Genomic DNA, 22,471 nt, shown 5'->3' on the forward strand with positions numbered 1-22,471 from the left:
AGGTGTGAACAACAAACTGTCATGACGCGTTGTTTGCTAACAATGTGTTTGCTAATCTAAAACTGAAATACTTCAAATGAAGCCACCTCCTAGTGTGCATAATACAAAAAGGCCCATGTTCTCAAGAGATCAAATCCTTCTACAGTATGGGAGAGCAGTCTATTGTGAGGATTCTGTAACACAAGCACAAGCTAAACCATGCACTGTAGGTCGACAGTGTATGCCTGTACATATGTACATAATCAAATATCTTCTAGTGCAACAGGGTGATTTAGAAGCTACATATATTGAATAATTGTCAGCAGAAGCAATGTGTAAATCTCCAGACTATACAGTATATTTGCACAGCATAGGCCTAAACTTTCATAAATTGGGTGTATGATTGAAAATAAAATAGAAAAGTATGAGACATGTTATCAGCAGAGCGATTTTAACAGATAATTGGCAGTTCTTATACTGCTTTTGTATATATATTTTTTAAATCCAGTTTGCCATTTAAAGTAGGGTGATTTCCTGTATGTTTTATTTTGTGTGACGACCCATCGTTTCTTTGTTTGCTAATTTGCTTGAAATTTCATCCGTTCTCAACAAAAAAAAAATTGAACTTATTTGTTGTTTGAAGATTATTACTGCTATTTAAAGAGAGCATTGCAATAAAAACGATCAACTGACCGGTCTGTTCTACATTTCCCAGCATGCAGTTTGTCGCTACGCCAAGGTCACATGACCCAACTCCTGTCAACATGAGTGGGCTCGGCTGGGCAGGGAAGCAGTTGGATATACGTCAGTCGCGACCTGCAATTTACATCAATTTTATTTAGCTTCTATAAGGAATGGTTTGTTTTTTCGGGGGAGGTGATCATGATGGAGCTTTGCACGTGACATTTTCGACGTTAGAAAAAAATTAAACATTGCTAGCTTAGCTTTAGCGTAATGGTACTGAGTAATTTGCTTAGAGGCTAGCGAGGTGAGCAATAGCCGCTTCTCAGTGGCTGGACCCCTAGACGTTTATCGTGCATAATTTCACTTATTACTGGTTGACCTACACTGTAATGCATTTAAAGAGAGTTTATACCACTGGTTCTGTCTGTTTAACTTGCTGCATTCACCCGTTTGCTTGGTGTTTTTCTTACCGGTGTTAGCGTAGATTAGACGATTCCAGGTCAGGGCAGGAAATACCTCTGCTGTACGGACCATATAAAACAGCAATGGCTCTTTAATTATACGACACGTTTGGAGCTAAACAATACGTGCTTGCAACTTCTTGTTCAGACAGCTTTACTTCCCCAATGATAAAGCGGCTATGGTCAGATGGGTGTGTGAAGCAGGACAATGAGTGCAAGCTTTCAAGGGAAAAAATGCAACCATCTTTCACTGAGGAGTGTCCTGCTTAACATATCGAATAGCTGACCAACAACTACGGGAGAGACTTGACTCTCTGGGCGACAAACCACTGCAGTCGGCTTTATTTAGTAGTCTAGCATCTGACCCATGGCTGCTGTAAGTGGTGGCAACATGCTCGGAGAGGTCGGACTGGCAGGTCCAGGAGGAGCGGGTTTACCAGCAGTGTCTGTTGCCAACACATCGGCGTCTTCCAGCCCAACGCCAGGTACTGACAACCGGGGCTGCGAGAACGGCGCCTTAATGGACTCCTTTGGGATTTTCCTTCAAGGTCTCCTGGCTGTGATGGCTTTCAGCACGCTGATGTGTGAGTATGGTCAGAAGTCTGCTGTGTGTCAGATATCTGACACGAGCTGCTGATGTGAGCGGGCATTATCCAATAGCACCACAGGAGTTAATCAAATGACATATTGACCTCAGCTGGCAGCATCGAAGCACGCTCAAACAGAACAACTCAAATGATAATACTTGCTGTTTGAGATGTTCTATTTAATATTCTTCCTCTACATTTACGAGAACATTTACAGTTTCTTATTAAACATGTATATTTTGCTCATTGTGTCTTCAAAACGCCATCTTGTGCTATGTAGATACTAAAGCATATTTCACTTTTCACCCAGTATTTTGCAGAACTCTTTTCGGTGCCTGAAAGGTTAGAAATTCCAACATGTCGGGACAGACTGGGTTTTTGAGGCGTTGCTCCTTTAAAGAGAAAGAAGGTCAAACGGAACAATTCAGCATAAAGTATTACAGGGTTTAAAATGGGTTTATCTAGAAAAAATAAAAATAATGCATGCAAACTTTTCCTAGTGGACCCAAATTGAAAAGATGAAGTGAGCACGATTCCCAATGAGAAACTGTGGTGGTTTTCACAAAGAGCTTTGTTTGCCAGTCAGTTGAGGGAGTTATGGCTGTGGAAATAAGAGTTGCTCACTTTGATTGTGTTCGCCTTGAAGTTGTGCAAATGCCGACTGAGTAAGAGATTGAAGCTTTCTCAAACACAACGCCAGCTCTGTAAAATTTGGACACTGCGTAAAATGTCATTAGAAACTGAATGCAATGATTTGGAAATCTCACTGACCAGTATTTTATTCACAGTGGAACGTCAAAAGAATATATCGGATGTGAAAAGAGACATTTTCTGAGACGTGTTAGCTCATTTTGATTTGGAACTTGTTGCAGCTAATTAGATTAATTGGAAACAGGTCAGTAACATGATTGGCTATAAAAAAAGATTTTTGAAAAAAGAGCACCTCAGAGAGACAGAGTCTCTCAAAACTAAAGATGTGCAGAGGTTCACCAGTGTGCTACAGACTGTGTCTACAAATGCTGGAGAAACTTCAGAAAAGACTTTTAAATATTCCATCTACACTACATGATATCAAAAGATTCAGAGAATCTCGAGACGTCTCTTAAAACGGCAGAAAATCATTAACAGTTGCCTGTAATCTTTGAGCCTACAGAACCGTTGAGTCACTCAAATCCTGTATTTAACTAGAGATGGGTGGCATTCCTCTAAGCAATGGGTGTCCTCCTCCGGTCCTCGATGGCCGCTGTCCTGCGGGTTTTAGGTGTTTCCCTGCTCCAACACACCTGATTCAAATCAACGCATCATTAGCAGGCTTGTGCAGAACTTAACAATTTTTTTGAAAAGACCCATTTTGTCTTAATAAAGGTGTGTTGGTGCAGGGAAACATCTGAAACCCGCAGGACAGCGGCCCTGGAAGACCGGATGTGGACAGCCCTGCTCTAAGCAAAGGTCCAGCAGCTGGTCTGAGTTCCCAGATGTTTACAGACTTTTGCTAAAAGAAGACGGGATGCCACACAGTGGTAAACATCACCCTGTCCCAACTTTCTGGAAACATGTTGCTGCTGCCGTCAGATGAGCAGATGCCTTTTATGACTTATTAAAATCTTTTTTCTTTAAACATTCGATTTAATTTTTTTCGCGTTCTAGTGTGAATAAAACATTGGTTAAAGAGATGTGGATACCATTGAATTATGTTCTTATTTATTTATCTTTTTCACAACTTTTTAGGAAGTGGCGTTGTAGATCTTGAGGGATTTATACGGTACGCGTCTCACAGTACAAAGTGAGGGAAGGTTAAGCGCTGTCTTCTAAAGCAGCTTCACAACAAATCATTTATTAAAGTGTTTTGAACATACATGTACAAACTACATTTTGATTATCATCTGATAAGCCCATCTTTGTTTATTTCTCCCTGTGGACAATCTACACATGTGACTCTTTTTGTTTTGTACAGAAAATAACTAGCCCAGTCTGGAAATCACATGGACAGAAAAATGCCTTGTAGTTATGTGTGTCCCGCCAGATACTCGGTTTTCAGGAATGTTGAGTAGTTTTGAGGGGTTTCTTTGCGGGAGACCGCTCTCCTCACAAGGAGAAGGCTGAGGCCTCCGCTTGCATTCGCATCACACCCAGCTGCACGCAGGGCGTGTTTAGTCTGAAGTCACACTTGTGTTGAGAACAGAAACTGAAGTCACAGCTTTTTGTGCTGCATAAAAGCCCCCAGTTTATGTTTAAGCTGTAGCTTTTTCGTCTGAATGGTAAAGTGCGATTGTTGGATGTCCAGCTGAGGGACTGCAGATTTGTAACATATTTACAGAAATTTGTGTCCTAACGTTTAAAAGCAGAAGAAGGAGAGGGGGGAAGAGGGTGAAAACAAGCAACCTTTGTGAAGAAAAGGAGGAGCCTAGTTAGCACTGGACATTTCACTGCTTTCATTAGTGAGTCATAAAACCCGTCATATACCCATGTATATTACCAGACCGCTTGGATTCTGTGCCAAAAGAACTTAACTGTTGTTTTGTTTTTCATGGTCAAACCATGATGCCCAGATACTGAGGAATTTTAGCCTGATCTGTCATTCTTTTTGCAATCTTGAAAGATTGCTTTTTGTTCCCTATTTCAAAGGGAGGTAAAATAAGTGGTATTGGATAAACATTTCATTGCTGCTGCTTAGGCTATTTATTAGTAGTTTTCAGTTTGATTTGAACAAAGATGTTAATGTGTTGTCCTTGCTTCATCCTTACTCTGCAACATGTGCCCTGTGGATAAGATGTGTAGTAACATCTGACCATTCATGTGGTACTCTTCTCTACAGTAAAACGCTTCAGGGAGCCCAAACATGAAAGGAGACCCTGGAAAATTTGGTAAGTCAGCTGAGACAACTAAGATCAATTTCTGTGCAAAAGCATCACCTTTATCTCGCTGAACAAACTTGGAAGCAACTGAACTGTGTCCCTGCAGGTTCCTGGACACGTCAAAACAGGCCATTGGGATGCTTTTCATTCACTTTGCCAACGTTTACCTGTCAGACCTCACAGAGGAGGATCCCTGCTCACTGTGAGTGTTTGACTGCTTTCCTCACAGTCGTGCTTATGCGTGCTGCAAACACATCACCAAGAATGCGTGTTCAAATTCAGGTGATTTAGTCTTGTAACTCTTTCAGTAGACTAAATCATACTTCCTTTTTCCACAGATACCTCATTAACTTCTTGTTAGATGCCTCTCTGGGTATGTTACTGATCTATGCAGGGGTAAGAGCCGTCAGCGCTATTGTAGAGTGGAGGCAGTGGGAGTCTCTACGTTTTGGAGAATACGGTGAGGCCTGGGTTTGAGAGTCAAGGGGAGTGCCAAGAGACTCCAAAAATACTTGCAATGTCCAATAGAGGGCAGGAGCTGCCCTCTGTACTGCTAAGTTGCTGCTTTTTTATTGCTCTTTCATATCTCCCATACGTGTGTGTAGGGGAGCCTGTGCAGTGCACAGCATGGTTGGGTCAGTGTATACTCTACATCCTCATCATGGTGTTTGAGAAAGTCCTTATCATGCTGGTTCTCCTCATTCCCCAGTGGAAGAAGGTAGGAAAAAGAAAAGTACTTGTTTGAAAAGGTACCATGAAAAACGTACGTGTATGTGAAGGCACACACCTGAGCTATTGTTAAACTACTCATTTTAAGGTGAGATGGACAAATCCTTAAGAAAGTAACTGTACATGTGGGCTGAACACGACCATTTATTCGGGCTGGTTTTCACTTACCATTCTGTTGTGTCAGCTCGTATCACTTGTCCTTTTTGCCTTACTTGAAATCATTTGGCAAGTTTTGTGTTGGTGTATTAAACAATGTTGTGGCAGATTTAAGGAAAAGGTAGCGGTGCTCAAATATGTACACATGTTCACACTAAAATATGTGCAAAACAAGACATTTAAAGAGTTGGAGGTGATTAATGGTTCATTTATTACTTAAGCACTCTAAGTCCAGACAATTTTGAATTCTACATTCTAAATGGATTCAAAAAGTGAATCGAACCCGGGCCGCGGCGGTGAGAGCGCTGAATCCTAACCACTAGACCACCAGGGACACATTAGAGAGCTCAGTTACTGTCAGATCAGATGTCTGCCTCTCCTGATGGACATGACACAGTTTGCCCTCAGTACACTTGGTGGGTTGTTAAAAACATGACCAGGAAAACACCACAAACAACTGTTGCCATTTCAAGGTAGAAATTAAAGTGCTTGTTGTACTGGTTACTTATTTTCTTGTGAATAGGGTATCACATTTGGGAACCTGCAGAAATTGTTTATAGATTTTTTTCTTATTCTAGATTAATGAGGTTCTGCTTCGATCCACAATCCCAAACACAAAAATACAGGCTCTGGAGTTGCTGTCAAAACCATCATCCTGCTATGCCTGTTTTCACTGAATTAGACATAATATGGTGTCATGGACGGAATAAAAGCCAGTTTACGACAATGAGAGTGCACAATTCTTAACACAAGAGCATAAGTGAAAGCTGGTAAAGTTATTTATGCATTTACACTTGTGCAGTGCAGTCTACTGCAGTCTAATGCATAAACATAATGCATAAACATACGTGGCATCCTTTAGTAAAAAGTTGAGCTTTTTGTAATTGTTCTTTGTTAGCATTGATTAATAAAACCATACCCATTAAACAAGTGAATTATACAAAGTGGAAGTAATGCAGGTAAAATTGATTTGTTTCCCTAATCTAAAAGAGTCAAAATAAGGAATGAAATCCAGACCTCATCAGCAGGGACACCAAAATCCCTTATACTACTCTACCAGAGACGCATGTTGAAGCCAATCTTAATGCAGATTTTTTTTTTTTGCCATTTACATTGATGGATTAAGCCTGAAGACAATGCTACCCTGGCTGCCCTTTCGACCAACCACACATTCTCCTGCACTTGGGACATCTGGGAGAGGTGGTAGAATGGGCCTGCTCTTTTTCAACAAATGTAAATACAACCAACTGCTACCTAATGCTAAATACAATACTTTGAATACACTCAAAACTGTGGAGATGACAGTGGACTTCAGGAACCCCCCCCCTTTAGGACCTAAAGTGGGCACCCAACATCGACTCCATTGTCTAAAAAGCCCAGCAAAGGATGTACTTCCTGCGTCAGCTCAAGAAGTTCAGCCTGCCCCAGGAGCTGCTGATCCACTTCTACACTGCAATAGCCCAGTCTGTTCTCTGCACCTCCATCATCATTTGGTTTGGATCAGCCACCAAACAGGACAGGAACAGACTGAGTCTCCCGAGAAGACCCTCTGCTTCCACCCCTATGGTTTCCTTCTGCCGCAACCTGTCGCCCACCCGCTTCTCCTCCGTTGTTGCCTCCAGTCTTCCGACCTCCAACACATTCTCATCTCTTGAGGTTAATGATGCCACGGAGTCCCTCTGCTCTACACTGAGCTCATGTCTGGATAGTCTGTGTCCTCTATTCACCAAACTCACTCGATCCTCCCAGTCCCACCCTTGGCCTAATGATCTTCTCTGAGCGTTGCGCACCAACCTCAGAGCTGCTGAAAGGAAATGGCACAAATCAAAAGATCCTGAAGATCTAACTAAATTCCAGGCACTACGGTCATCATTCTCATCCAGTGTTACTGATGCAAAAAAGGCTTTCTGCATTGACAAGATTCACAGTACTACTGACACCCAGAAACTTCAAAACTCTACTTAAGCCTCTGCCACCTGCTACCAATCTGACGGCAGACACCTTTGCCTCATTCTTTACAAAAACTATTGAAAGGGCAGTTTTAAGCAGGCCACTGATTACCTCTCACAAAACAGCTTCCTTGATCCAAACCAATCTGGGTTTAAAAGTGGACACTCCACTGAACCGGCTCTGTTGGCTGTGACAGAAGCCTTAGAAGAAGCCAGAGCGACAGCTAAGTCCTCAGTACTTATCCTGCTTGACTTATCGGCTGCATTTGACACTGTCACCCACAGTATCCTTTTGTCCATACTCTCTAACGTGGGCATCACAAGGAGAGCACACTCCTGGTTTGAATCATACCTCACTGGTCGGTCCTTCAAAGTATCCTGTCTTGTTCACACTTCTGCAGCACATCACCTCACCACTGGGGTCCCCCAAGTTTCAGTACTGGCACCTCTTCTCTTTGCCATATACACCACCTCAGACTGTCTCTCTGACATATCAACATGGATGAAAGCCCATCACCTCCAACTAAACCTCTATAAAACTGAACTGCTTGTCTTCCTAGCCAAACGACCATACACCACAGCATCTGCATCCAAACTGAATCCCTATCTCTTGCTCAATCAAAAGTAACTAGAAACTTATGTGATTAATGACCAACTAACCTTTAAAGATCATGTTACCTCCATTCCTCGATAATGCCGCTTCGCGTTGCTAGACATAAGAAAGATCAGGCCATACCTAACCCAACACGCCACCCAGCTCCTGGTGCAGGCTATGGTCATCTCCCGCCTTGACTACTGTGATGCTCTCCTAACTGGTCTACCAGCCTGTGCTGTGAAACCGCTGCAGATGGTCCAGAACTACTGCACTTCATCTTTCTGTACTTCCCTCTATGCCTGAACTCTATCTCTACACTGTCACCCCTGTCACCTCTGACAGAATCTGACTAGTGGTTTCCTTCTATGTAGCTTATTGTTAGCTTTGATGTTAGCTGTAATGTTATATCCTCATTTGTAAGTCGCTTTGGATAAAAGCGTCTGCTAAATGCATAAACATATCTCGAACATGTCGCTTGCCCATCATTTGCCTTGATAAACACAAGACTGTAAAACCGTCACTGTGCTAAGTATAGTTCAGACTGCATGCTGTAATCATCATTTGTTTAATGTTGTCAGTGGATGCAATGTTATGTCTGTGCTCACATATTTGTCTGTGTCCCAGCTGGCTCTCCTCAACCCCATAGAGAATCCCGACCTGGAACTGGCCATAGTCATGCTCATCGTCCCGTTCTTCGTCAATGTAAGTCCGATATCAACATGTGGTTTTCCAGATTTACATCTCCTCTATAACCTACAGTGCACATATGTAATGAGATCCCAAAACACCCTTGTTTTCTTCATACCATAGCCATTGTCCTGCGTGTGCATATGAATTTCTAGAAATCATCCTGTTTAGCTAACTTAAAATCAGTCCAGTTGATTTAGTCAGGAAACACCTTTGACCAGCGTTGTCTGTGTGTGTGTTTGGTTGAGGCCCTCATGTTCTGGGTGGTAGATAATTTCCTGATGAAGAAGCACAGGACAAAAGCAAAGCTTGAGGAGAGAGAAGAAGATTCCCGTGGGAACAGCAAGGTGCGCTACAGACGGGCACTGTCCCACGATGACTCAGAGTCAGAGGTAAGTCTTCCTGGAAAGTTGACATGACACAAGACAATTAAAGTCTCCATCAATCAGCTCGCTGAGAGCTATTTACCTTTGGGCATATTTATGTTTTTCCTGTAAAACTGAATAGTGACTGGAGCTAATTGCTCTATCAAGTACAGACCTCCATTCTACATCGGCTCAGTTGAATTTTCCCCAAACGTGTACGTGCATGCAAAGTAAAAGTTCGTTATGGAGAGAAAATATCATAACTGCAGTGTAGGTTTTAGCCTGCTTACTAATTCAAGAGATCAAGAGCAATAAAAAGTGAGCATCAACGTGGGTGTGAATTTGAATTAGCTCTCATTTTCCTCCTGTCCATTTGTATCTGTGAGTGCTGCTCAATTAGCTGCATATTTATTAACATTTTTGGATGTTTTATTCTCGTCTAGCATTCATAAAAAGATATATGACAGCATTTAAACTGACTGATGGTACGAAGTAAACTGAGGTAAACAGTTTGTTGGGAAAGCAAGACCGCCGCTGTAATCTGTTGTTTTTGTGAAGATGAACCGTCTCACTGCACTGTGGTCCTCCACAGAAATTTAGAATACAGTGGAGCCACGGTTAAACGTGTATTTAAAAGATGTTTAAAGTGTTTTCAGTTTGTCCCAGATGTCAGAGTCTAGTGAATATTCATTTGTGAAATGATGTTCAGCTGTTTAAAAAACAGAGTTGTATGTCTTGGTGTTCTTTATCAGTGATCTGCATGTGGCATGCTTTTTGTCATAAGATGATTTTTAAGGTTTTTAAACATAATGCAAATTAGTACAGAGGAAAGCCACCTGAAAGTCTCAATGTCAGACTGTGTGTGTGCTACGGAGAGCTGTACTCGAGTGTTTTTTTGTGAAGGGTGGGGGGGGTGTTTATGTGGGCCAGTGGCGCAATGGATAACGCGTCTGACTACGGATCAGAAGATTCTAGGTTCGACTCCTGGCTGGCTCGTGCTCCTTTTCTTTAATGTATTAAGAAAATGCAGCATCTACTGCAACAGTTAAACAGCATCATCTGTGGGTCAGTATGAAAGTCAATCATTCTGATCACTCTGATTGACACATTTTGGTGAAAAGAGAACTTGCATACTTTTAAACTGTTTACCCACATGATGTAAAATGGCATCAAGTCGTACACAAAATCACAATTTAAGTACTATAGACATTAGCCTAAATGTTTGAGGCTTAGTAAAGGAATTACAAACAAAGTAATTGTACACTATTTTAGCCAACCAGCTGTCCATCCTTTTCTTTGGGAATCCCATTAATCTCTGACAAATGTGTGAAAAAAAACAACTTTTTTTATTTCTTGTGGAATTTGCTTAGACTGCTTTGAATTTAAAAAGAAAAAAAAAACTTTCTGAGAGAAGCTTCACTGTATGCCAGGAAGGACAAACAAAGTAGAAAAAGGGCGAACAGTGATGTAAAGATACTTGTTGGCAGCAGCTAGTATAAATGGAGAAAGCAAAGTTGACTGATGTCATTGGTTTGTTTGACCTCATGTTGCTTCCTCTGTTGCTCTGAGGCTGTCTTTTGTTTGTACAGACCCTGAATTCTAACTTCAGGATAGTATTTCTACGCTCAAAATGTAGGATCATCCATCTACTGCAAGTTAAAGACACAATTTTAATGATTTTCAAAATGAAAACGTTTATTATCATTGTAGTAACTCATAAACTCCACTACATATGACTTATTATAATGAAAATATCGCTGAATCTATATGGTTTTATTACAATTTGGTTACTTCTATAAATTACCCAAAAGGACGAGGGTCAGACTTGTTGATTAACAGAGCTTGCATTTAGTGGTGTGATTAAGTCATTCCTGCTTTTTTTTAAACAAAATTTACCTTTAGAGTTTCGAACAGTTAGGCCGTGAGGTCAAAATGAGAAAGATGAGTTCAACATTTTAATTGTGGAATGGTTGTAGTAATACAGCCAAAGTCAGCTTCTGGTTACTTCCTGTTTCTGTGCTGCAGTGTTTGGCTGTGGGGGATGGGACGAGTCATTGTCTCATGCATCATTATCTTTTAAATAATGTGGGCCAGTGGCGCAATGGATAACGCGTCTGACTACGGATCAGAAGATTCTAGGTTCGACTCCTGGCTGGCTTGAGCTGTTTTATTGTTTTCTTTCTGCTTTCGTTTTCATCATAGTCATTGGCCTGAAGTGCACCATCAGCTTTGAGGCTACTGAGCTATTTTCACTTTTTAACCTGCAAAGTAATCAGCCCATCATCCCTTCACACAGAGAGTTCAAGACGTATTAAAGTCATTAGTCTGTTTTTTTAAGTAACTAAATTGTTCAGTTATCAAATTGTCGAATGTATGACTTTAAAAAATCTGAAGAATGAGAGGGTTTGATTATTTAATAATTCTGTAACATACTGTATGAAGGCTTAAACAGGATGGGCAAGAACTATAACATTATGCAGGGTCAAAGGAATAAAGAAAGAAATGAACTCTCGGTGGGCGGCCCTCTCACTAAAGCAAGAGCTTTAAAAACTCATTACAGCACACTGAAGGTATCGGAACTGCACAGAAAGAACATTGTGTGTCTGCTAGTGTAAGTTTTTCTAAGCTTCTTTGCCAAAACCAATATCTGCTGTTGAGAAAGTGATCAAAACCCATCTGCGGGTGAAACCTTTTGCCTAGTAGCCTCGGTTGGGCCATCGCAAAGCAATCAGAGTATTCAGGGGCTGTGAACGGGCAGTCACTCTCCTCTCTGAAACCACTTGGCGGTTAACTCTCGGTGGCGGTCTCAGCCAAGTGCAATTAGCTAACACATGAACGGCCGTGTCCAATTGTGCGCACAACATAAAATAAGGGGTGACGCCTGAAGTGTGATGACCAACTAACCGTGAAACATCACGTTACCTCTGTTGCTCGTTCATGCTCGTTCATTGCTAAACATAAGAAAGATCAGACCATACCTAACTCAACAAACCCAACATGCCACCCAGCTCCTGGTGCAGGCCTTGGTCATCTCCCGCCTTGACTACTGCAATGCTCTCCTAACTGGTCTCCAAGCCTGTGCTGTGAAACCTCTGCAGATGGTCCAAAACACGACGGCGCGTCTGGTCTTCGATCAGCCTAAAAGAGCACACGTCACCCCTCTGTTCATTGAACTCCACTGGCTACCCTTAGCCGCCCGCATCAAATTCAAGTCACTGATGTTCGCCTACAAAGTGCTTAATGGAACGGCTCCCATCTATTTGAATGCTCTTGCAAAGGCTTATGTCACAACTCGGTCCCTCCGTTGGTCCCAGGATTGTCGTCTAGCAGCTCCTACACCACGCCTAAGACAATCCAAACTCTTTTCATGTGTCGTTCCACGATGGTGGAACAGGGGCGTCCCTGTCTATCTTTAAGAAACTCTTGAAAACCCAGCTCTTCAGAGAGCATCTCCTATCCCAGCACTTACCTTGTATTTCCCTACCCCCTCTATCTCTGCACTCTATCTCTACTCTGTCACCTCTGACAGAGTCTGACTCGTGGGTTCCTTCTATGTAGTTTATTGTTAGCTTTTTCTGTATAGCTTGTTATATCTTCATTTGTAAGTTGCTTTGGATAAAAGCGTCTGCTAAATACATAAACATAAACATAAATTCCATCCCACTTTTCAACAATTGAATACGTAAGTAAATCTGAAAATGATTCAAATGAAACCATTTGATTTCTAATTTAGCGTAATTTTCCGGTTTATTCAACTCGAGGACGAGACCCAATCTCCTCACACTACAAGTAGCGATCTTCTTACAAAGGTTTAATGAACATTAACTCTAGCGTTTACTCATGAGCGGAAGAAACCGCCACCTTACATGACAGTAATACCTATATCAGCCCACTGGCTCAAGAGATACTCACGAGAGAGAAGAACGTCTGTCGTTACGACACTGAATACTTTATTACAACAACCTATTTACCCAAAAGGGGCACGGACACTGACTCAGAATGTTATGATGTTGCTATCTCTTTCCCCCACATATTTGGAGAAACCTAGATTTCTCTATTGATTTAAAAAAAAAAATAGTTAAGAGCATAGAAAACAGAAAATAGGAATTATAAAGACATCACTTGTCCTCCTAATGTTATTTAAGATATTTTTCAATATCTTTTTTTACTCTGTTTGATCCTTTTATAAAACTATTGACAAATGTTTATTTTCTCCAGACATTTTCTTTAGCGCTCAGCATCACAACTCATTAAACATTACCACAGCAACATGTCCGTCCCTAATGTGTAATTCATCAGAGATTGAAACTAAGTTGGTAACCTGTTCTTTTTTTTTTAGGAGAGTAGAAAGCCAATATAATACATCATTTGGATTTCTAATAAAAGTTGCAGTGGAATCTGCTACATCGTAGCCCACCAAGGCCCCAGTAGTAAGAGTGCTGAATCCTAACCACTGGGCCATCAGGGAGCGTTAAGCACATATTTCCTAATGATGTAGACGGTCATTTGGAAGGAAAGTAAATAACTGCAGTGTGGTGAGTCAGCCTTCTCACCTGCACACTGAGGAGCGCTTTCTTTTGCTTATTCTATGTCCTTAACATTGTTCCTTCATTTGTCTAAAGCTCTCTTTAGTATGTTGAAAGCAGTCATTTGTGAAGTGTTTTTGAAAAAAATATCCATAGAGTATAACTGTGAAAGCTTGAAGGCAGTGTACTCTTTTTTTTTTTTTGTTTGCTTTGTTTCACTCTGTGCTTGCATGCTGCAGCTGCTCTCAGAGAGTGAGCTCGCAGCCGCATGCTGAACTGAGGGAGTTGTGGGGGATGGGTTAGGCTGCGCTCTCACAACTCTCGGCCTCTCAGCTCTGACTCATGCACGTGGCGGGCCAGTGGCGCAATGGATAACGCGTCTGACTACGGATCAGAAGATTCTAGGTTCGACTCCTGGCTGGCTCGTGCTTCTTTTCATTATATTATTTCTGAATCGGGGTGAAGAAGTGCAGCTTGCACTGAAACTGAAAAACCTATGAAGAAAATCTATTGAGCGTGAGATATTACTCAAATACGAATGAGCAATGGTAACATACTTATAAAGTGAAATGACAACCCTCTTAGACAAAAGAAAGAAGGCAGATCATTGGACACTAAACACATTAGTCTCTATATTTGAGGGATAAGTGGAATGTTGCTGAATTATAAAACATCTGAAGCCAAAATAATCAAGAAATAGTATCTCGCTATTCGTCTCACATTGGTGTGATTGAGAAGTTATTATCAAAGACTTTTCCATACTGTGGATGTTCATGCTGCAGAGTGAGGGTGCGTTTTCAAAGGACAGAGACCCATTGATGCTGCACAGATGAAAGAATGCATGCCATTTTAAAAGAAAATCACAGTTTAAAGAAACAAGTGATTTTTGGGTGTCGACTTCAGGGCTATGGAGAGAAACTTGATAGTAAACTGAGAGTTAACAGTACTGGTACACCAGTTATATCTGTATTGGTTGTTTTTTTTTTTAAATTACATTTTCTGTATTGACAGCAAACGTACAAGAGTTGTAACTGTGACCAGAAGAGATGTAGCCAATAAGACACAATATTTTCATATCGTGTCTTATTGGCCCCTGACAGGGAGTCAAACCCAGACGCTGACATACATGCAGCTGCAACTGAACATGTCAGTGTCTTGTCTGAATGAGCCCACTGGTGCCCTTCTGAAACAAGTTGTGCAGCAATCTTGCTGGATTAGAACATTTATATATCACTTCACACCTGCCACCGGTCTGAACTGCATTCAGCCGCACACTGCGGACAGAACAGATTAGCCATGTTTTCAGCTGCTGTTATCCACCGCTGGTCTGGGTTCTGTAACTACAGTGAAGTGCACTTGTGTGAAGTGTTATGAACAACGGTAACACTGTTGCAGCCGGACGTCTCACTGTTCAGTGAGGGTGGTCAGATTTTCCTCTTTTATTAACAGTTTATTAAGTTTATTAACTCTTAGTCGTAACTGAACAGGAGATAAATAGACTGGGTGATTAGAAATGTTACGTCTGTGTAAAATCAACATAGCGTTAACAGAAATGAGCCGGGCGGAATCACAACTACGAGAACTGAAAAAGATATTCTGCCTTTATGGATGTGCTTTGAACTTTAAATGAAAGATCATATTTAGGTCATTACAGGTAAAATAAAGGATTCAGCATTTTTGGAGCCTGATCTAAATCGGCATATCCCAGATCCTGTGGGTTTATGAACTGAAGTGTGGCTTTATTTACTGTTTGCCTACCACTGGGGTGTGAGATGGGGTGTTCGCCGTGGTTATGTGGCCAGAAATAGACTGGCTGCTTATAGCCTCTTACAGATACCTCAGGGAATACACAGGCAATAATTTAGCTTCAGGAGTCATGGTCATTTTTAAGTCACTCTTTAACAGGACATTACACCAGTTATCATCAGCTTAACATGTAAATGGTTTTTCTTTGTTTGTTTTAAATTTTTCATATTTAAGAAACTTTTTGAAGGGTTTATAGAGTAACAGTCTTCTTTTCCAACTTCCAAAACCTTATAATTCTCCATCTCTTGCTCCTGTGTCTTAGATCCTTTTCTCAGCAGATGATGAAATGGATGAGTCGGATGAAGACGATGTCCGTCGACTCACTGGTCTAAAGACGGTGAAGAAGAAAAAGCATCGCATGGGGATCCCCGTTTGACCTGTGTGCCTAGCTTTACTGCGATGATCGATTTCCTCTGGTAGCTCTCACCTCACAAGACCACATTCATTCCCTGTTCCTCCACAGGTTATGATATCAGCCTTTGAGCCTTTTTGAAGACGAAAGGTTTTACTGTCCTGAAATTCCATTTTCTTTTGACTCCAGGAGGATAACTACATAAAACATGTCTGAACTGGGACACTAAAATATTAACCACGATCTTTGGATCACTGTTGCATGTTGACATGTTACTCCTGGTATAACGGTTGTGTTTAATGACAGGGGGGGGGAGACCCTCATGAACAATTATTATACTGTTAAAGCAGTAATGTATGGATAATAGGAGATAAATAGCACAGGTTAATTAATAGAACTTAAGTGGCAATTTGAATTAGTGTACTAGTCCAGCACCAAATGATTTGGACAAATGTTTCTGGTCGTAAGAGAGCAAAATACTACGCCTGAAACTCTTGCTATTGAGATGTTTAGGTTTTATACCATAACATGTTCTTAAAGTAAATGTATAACTGATATAGATTCCATGTGAACTTTATCCTGGTCCTTTTGTCCTCTCATGTAGACGTACCGCTATGGCCTGTGATATGTACTGTATGTATGTACGTGAGTGAGAGCGTGTGTACATTCACACACAGGAGAATTTTGTCAGTGTTCGAATCACTGTATTGATGCAGCTTGAACACTTTTCAGCACAGTCACACTCTTTACTTCTGTATATCTTGTATGTGATTTTACTTTTATGAAAGGGAGCACGGACATTCTTGCAGCAAGGTTCTACTTTTGTCCTCTAACAGACTTTAAGTCACTTTTTCAGCTATTAAACTCTTAAACTAGGACTGCAAACCATGCTGCCACATCCTTCTAATGTCAGCTCAGCCAGTGTTTGTCTGTAGATACAGTACAGCAGTCTCAGTTTGTTTGGGACTGTTTCATTCATGTGTTCTGCCTATAATGTTTTTGTTTTTGTATTTGAATGTTTTTTGTTTGTTTTTTTTAGTTTTGAGTCTTATTTTCGGGCCAAAAAGGTGAATATGCTTGTCTCCAAAGTGTTCTTCATTCCTTCACTCAGACAGAAAGAGTTGAGATGGGAACCATTTCTTGCACAATGTCCCATGCATTACAGCTTTCATCTTTCCTTTCCTTTTGTTTTGTGTGTGACTTTGTTTTGTTGTGTTTTTTTTTCTTTCAGTCATGTGCCTGGTTGAAATTACCAGCTGGTTTTTTGTTTGTTAGGTTCTGATTTCTTCGTTTGATTTAAGCAGAGCTCCAGATCTTCAGGCACGAAGCAGCATTCAGCGGGCTCTGATGTTAAGAATGTGACTTGCTTAGACCTTTAAACTGTAAAATGATGACTGTGGACCAGACAGCTGAGAGACAGGGAGTGAGTGTTTTTGTGTGTGCCAGGGTATGTGTATACATATATATATATATATGTATGTATACAGTATGCCTGCATGTACTGGTGTATGCTGAATGCATGCGTGTATTGTTGGGAGTGACTGCTGGTCCTATTTAAAAGTAAATGGAGTGACACAAACTGTGACAACTACGGTGCTGGTCATGTTTTCATTATTACGTTATTTTGGCATGTTGGCAAGGAATAAATGACGTCTTAAAAGGGGGAAATTACAGCACCTTGCAGCAGTTATTGTAACTCTAAGCTCATCCAGGACAAAGAGGGCTTACAGTATTTTGCAAAATGTAAACTACTAAGCTATTAAAAGGCAAGAGATGGAGGTGAATAATGATTACAAATGCTTTTCAAATAAAAGATGTGATACAGTAACGTCTTAGCTGATTCGTTTCCTCTGTAAAATTCAGTATTGTCTTCAGTGGTTTCCAGGAGAGTTCTCTGATGAGGAATAAAACCGATGCCGACCCTTAACCAACAAGAGCACCAGTGATTCATTTGGTCAAAAAGAATGGCAACAATTTGTCTAAGCCTAGTGGAATTTATAACCTAAGGAGTTTTTGGCTTTTCCCAGTGTTGATCGGTAAAGGCAGTCCATTTCCAATTAAAACCCTGTAAAAATGTAACCATGTTTATGCGCCCAGAAATACACATTTTGCACGTACTCAGTGGAAGACACAGACAGTAACTAACTGTCTGGAGTTATTCTTCAAATACCATTTTAACACCATTGATCATAGACTTCAACTGAAACTCGATCCTCTATTTTTTTCATTTCATTGTACATGCGGTCGAGTTGCTGTTCCCACACAAACGTGTGATTTTGGTGTGTTCTGTTGCAGAGATTGTAAAATCCTCTTCAAGTACAGGTTCTAACACCATGATTTAACTTAAAGAGGCTGCTAGCCAGTACTGGTAAATATATGCAAACAGAGATCCTCATTGTCTCAAACAGAGAACAACTGAGCCTGTAGCAAGTGTTATGAGATTCATTTGGCTCTGATTTTATATATTTATGTATATTTATATATTTTCTGCTGAAACAGCAGTGAAAGGTAACTAAGTGCATTTATTTAAGTTCAGTTTTAGGTTCTTAAACTCAAGTGTTTCCATGTGGTATCTGTTTTAACTTAACAGATTGAATCCTCTACTATTTCACTGATTTAGTCATTTTACTTTACGGATGATATACTTTCAGAATGCAACGCACTGTTAAAGTTTAATCCAGCGTGTGCAGTCCAGGTCACATTTCTGATATATACGAGTTGTCCACACGCTCACCAAACGCTGTTTTTGCGTCTCGTGTGGTTTGTTCTCTGTGATATAAAAATGAAGGATTAGGAAAAAGTCCAAAAACTAAAAGCAGATTTGTGTATAAAAACTTGATTGATTTATTTATTTTTCCTCATGAATCATCTCATGTCTTGTGACTGTATAAAATTGTATGTGCTGCCTTTTAGAACTGGATTCTCTACATGTCACTGACTTTTATTATTTGCAAAACAGTGAGTCAGTTGGTCCATCACCTCACTGCTTGCCACTTTATTTCAAATTACACAGCCAAGTGTTATGACTAATACTGCTTTAACTGTTTTTGTGCCAGCTTAAAATAGACCTTACCAAGGCTTTGATAAGCATTAAATAAACCAAAATAAGCGGCTCAATATTCATTGGTTCATCCAAATGATATGTTTAAAATGATTTAGCCAGTGGGTATGTTTTCACACGCAACTGACCCTCCTCTAACTTGGCAGTTGGGCAGATTTCCTAGTTTTCTTCTTGGTTCAGCCCTCATTTTGTTGGCCTATGCGTTAACTGTCTGGAAATCCTTTTCACAAGCTTTCATAAGGCAGAGTCCCAACTTCTGGAGTTGCAGGGAGGTGTTGCTGGGTGGGGGACACTTGATTTTCCTTTTAGTGCCAAGTTGCACTTGTGTCTAGAATTATCAGCTGTTGGCCCGTAAGCTTATGGGAGACCCATTCCAGCTGTACCATTCCTCACGTCACTCCTAATAATACATACTGACAACAGACAGCAATGACACTGATGGTAGAGGGTCTCACTGACTCACGGGGTGTGGACCAGGACTATATAATGTCAGGCTTGCTGAGATAAAGACACACACAGAGCATAACAACAACCAGAACATCAATTACACTGGAAAGCGAGTCCGTGGAATCATTAGCCCAACTTTAATAACCATGTCACAGGTATGTTAAACCATTCGTTTTGATTTTCATAAAAAAACAGATGTGAAGAAAACCAACCGTGTCTTTCATTTTATTCGTCACTGTAGCCAGGCGAGGTAAAAAAGAAGAAGCGCCCACCGATGAAGGAGGAGGACCTGAAAGGAGCTCGCAGTAAACTGGGGCTGAAGGGCGAGGTCAAGAGTAAGACCTATGAGGTCATGGTGGAGTGTGGTAAGTAAAACCTGATAAATGTTGTTTTACTTCCTACACAGAAACGTTAGGCAAATGGTATCACATCACGTCACACAGAGACTCTGTAGAAACATTTGGTCTTCCTGTCTTTGTAAGTGTGCTCATTGTTCACATTATGTTTGTTCTGGATTAATGAAGACGAGTTACAAATTATTAAAGGAAGATTAACATATTATCCTATGAATATAGAAATGCAGAAAAACGCGTGTAGATTTATAGTGATAAATAAAGGAATACAGAAGCGGTGGGATTTACACTATAAATACTCATTTTGGTCAAAAACACGTTCCCTGACCGGGAATCGAACCCGGGCCGCGGCGGTGAGAGCGCCGAATCCTAACCACTAGACCACCAGGGATAAATTTCGGAATTAGCTAAATATAACAAAATTATTTGATACTTCACGCGTTTCGTTTTTACAGTTCACTAATCCTTCCAGAGAACAGTTACCAATACAAGCGCATACAAGCTAACGAGCTAAACCTACGCACCGATATGTAAGGCTGCTACATATGGTGTTACTCAAACTGAATGTGCAGTAGCCCGACATAAAACACGTCCCTTTTCCTTTATATGTTTTGGCTAGACTCTTGTTATATTTGTGTTGGTAGTACTTGACCTCTTACTTGATACTCTTCCAAGCAACCTCGTGAAGCATCACATTCTTTGGGGTAACAACGTCCCGTATCAAACAGTACATGTACTCGCTTTTCCATAATTAAAACTCTTTCACAAAAAATGCAAATAGTGCTCATTGGAATGACAGTAAACTCAAATCGAAAGGTTGTGATACAAATAATATCTCAACTGTTCAAATGGTAATCACACATGGAACAGAAACTGTTCCCATATTCCTATATTAGGCTTCTGCCTGGAGATGAGTGATCGCTGCCATTAAACAACTGTTTCTCTTGTGTTTGTTGTGCGCAGAGCGTATGGGCAAAGTGGCACCGTCTGTGTTCAGCGGCGTGAGGTCCGGAGCAGAAACAGTGCTCACCACGCCTGCTGCTGCCAAAGATCCTGCGGCCAGTGTGTTCAGCAAGTAGTCACACTGCAGCAAAATCCGAATAAGAACTGTAGTCTTTTGTTTCATGCCTGGACAATGTGGATTTTAAAGTGTGTATGCTTTCTTGGTTCTTTAAATCAAAAAATTGTGAAATTGGGAGGTGATAAATGGGACAGCGTTGTGCCACTAGTTTACTTTGATATTACTGTTATGCATGCTGTGCAATGCTACGTGTTTGTTGTTGTTGTTGTTTTTTGTATTGCACACAACCGACTAATGCCCATTTTCCCTAATCATTTATTTGCCCTTTGTGCAAAGTTCTTGAATTTGCCAGTAGCAAACAGGATGATATGTGGATCGACAGAAATGACAGAGACTGCTGTCAATGACCTTTGCAGATGCACAAAAGCTACCGTTACTTTGAAAGAGTTTGATCATCCCTGTGTAGACAAAAGCATAATCAAAACCCTTAACTGAATAATGTTTCCCTCATTTTGTGCCACTGCTCACCTGCCCACAAGAAATGTTGACCAGTTGGCTTTTTTGTGCTGGAAAATGTATTCCTGTGAAAGACTTGGCAGAAATGCTCTCCAGCATGTAGTTAACATTGTAAATGTGCCCCTGACGCAAATGATAGTGTTCTCTTTATGTTAGTTTTGTAGCTACAACTAACCAAGAAGTTTCGGTGCCATTAATTAATGACAAATTAGAAAATAGTCATCTTTGTCTGCAGGAAATTGTTAGAAGCATGAATTATACCCGTGCTTACATTTTAAGATGTAAATGTAAATGATAAATCCATTCAGCCAGCACACCCCATTCATTGTAAGGCAGTGTTGCATTATCTGCCGTTTCTCCTCACTTTTTTAAACTTTTCTGCTAGAGCTTCAGACTGAAAGCTCTAAAAACAAACTTCTACCAAGAGTTGGCAAGACTCTTGTACCCTGGAATACAGACTGCCTTCAGAATGATGCTGACACATCGCATAATATAGGTGGGGTCGAACTTGGTGTCACAATCAAACACTCGTGAATTCATCAGGTGGTTGGAGTGTGACTCAGGCTAAAAGTCTTTTCACAGCAGCCCGATGTTGGGTGAAATACACCTATTTCATTCTCTACAGGAGATTAAACATGAATACTTCAAAAGAACAGGAAACCGGAAGCTAAATACGGTTATTGTAATTTCAGTGAAAACAGCTTACCTGGCATATGGGCCATAATAGTGTCTAAAGTTTGTGTTGGATTCAAATGGGTCTATCTGAAGTTAGAGTATTTGGGGAGTTTTATGGTGAATTGGGTGTAGCAACTCAGCAGACCCTTCCTATTTACTCGTAAGTTTTGGAACCCACTGCATATTTGCGTCAGTGTTCCCCCACTCCTTTGCCCCATCATCTCTTCTCAACTCACTTTCCTAAGCATTTGGGGAAATGAGGGACTAACAAAAGGCTTTAAAAGGGAGGCATCCAAGTGAAATAAATTACATACTGTACACTGAAATTACAGGGCAACTCCTGCCTTATTCAAATCTGGAATGAAAGATTTTGTTTTCTTGCTACTACAAACTATAAGCTGTTGACCACGAATCAATGAACAAAGTGAAGAGCGGGCATTGGTAGAGAACCTAGTGCAATGTGGTGGAATCGGATTACTAAATGGAGAGCAGAGTACAGCCCAGAGTAAATAGAGAAAAAGGTCACAGCAGCTCAAAAATGTTGCCAGAAGTTGCATGTCAAATAAAGGCTGATAAACATTCCTGGAGAAAATGAGTCGGTTCATACTTTCTATGTGCATGAAGGTGAAATTGCAAAGGGCAGCAAATTATTTCACATTTACCAGAA

The 22,471-nt window shown here is 40.8% G+C and overlaps 3 protein-coding genes and 4 non-coding genes across 8 annotated transcripts in view; 5 read left to right on the forward strand and 2 right to left on the reverse strand.

The window, feature by feature from the left end:
• The window catches only part of rpn1 (ribophorin I), a 164,489-nt gene that overhangs the window by 35,493 nt on the left and 106,525 nt on the right, over positions 1-22,471 (reverse strand). The gene's annotated exons all lie outside the window — the stretch shown is intronic.
• stimate (STIM activating enhance) lies at positions 703-17,559 on the forward strand. 2 transcript variants are annotated; one of them, XR_011915213.1, is made up of 9 exons: positions 703-1,708; positions 4,527-4,575; positions 4,673-4,768; positions 4,905-5,026; positions 5,172-5,284; positions 8,620-8,697; positions 8,931-9,074; positions 13,813-13,978; positions 15,642-17,559. XR_011915213.1 is itself a non-coding variant. In XM_072382713.1 (8 exons), the coding sequence occupies exons 1-8, from the start codon at positions 1,492-1,494 to the stop codon at positions 15,753-15,755; spliced, it is 933 nt and encodes a 310-aa protein (XP_072238814.1). In that variant the 5' UTR covers positions 706-1,491; the 3' UTR covers positions 15,756-17,559. The 2 variants fall into 2 exon arrangements, 1 of the variants encoding a protein (XP_072238814.1); XM_072382713.1 differs by lacking the exon at positions 13,813-13,978 and having other exon boundaries at positions 706-1,708.
• trnar-acg (transfer RNA arginine (anticodon ACG)) lies at positions 9,971-10,043 on the forward strand. Its single transcript has one exon. It is a non-coding gene; the product is annotated as a tRNA-Arg (tRNA).
• Positions 11,135-11,207, forward strand: trnar-acg (transfer RNA arginine (anticodon ACG)). The gene has a single exon. It is a non-coding gene; the product is annotated as a tRNA-Arg (tRNA).
• Positions 13,927-13,999, forward strand: trnar-acg (transfer RNA arginine (anticodon ACG)). The gene has a single exon. It is a non-coding gene; the product is annotated as a tRNA-Arg (tRNA).
• On the forward strand, positions 19,282-20,881 carry mustn1b (musculoskeletal, embryonic nuclear protein 1b). Its single transcript, XM_072382714.1, has 3 exons — positions 19,282-19,394; positions 19,481-19,604; positions 20,556-20,881. Exons 1-3 carry the CDS (start codon positions 19,386-19,388, stop codon positions 20,669-20,671), a joined length of 249 nt encoding a protein of 82 aa, XP_072238815.1. The 5' UTR covers positions 19,282-19,385; the 3' UTR covers positions 20,672-20,881.
• trnae-cuc (transfer RNA glutamic acid (anticodon CUC)) lies at positions 19,912-19,983 on the reverse strand. The gene has a single exon. It is a non-coding gene; the product is annotated as a tRNA-Glu (tRNA).

Source organism: Leuresthes tenuis, unplaced genomic scaffold (assembly GCF_036924035.1).
Source record: "Leuresthes tenuis unplaced genomic scaffold, fLeuTen1.0.hap1 SCAF_3, whole genome shotgun sequence".
Classification (NCBI taxonomy): domain Eukaryota; kingdom Metazoa; phylum Chordata; class Actinopteri; order Atheriniformes; family Atherinopsidae; genus Leuresthes; species Leuresthes tenuis.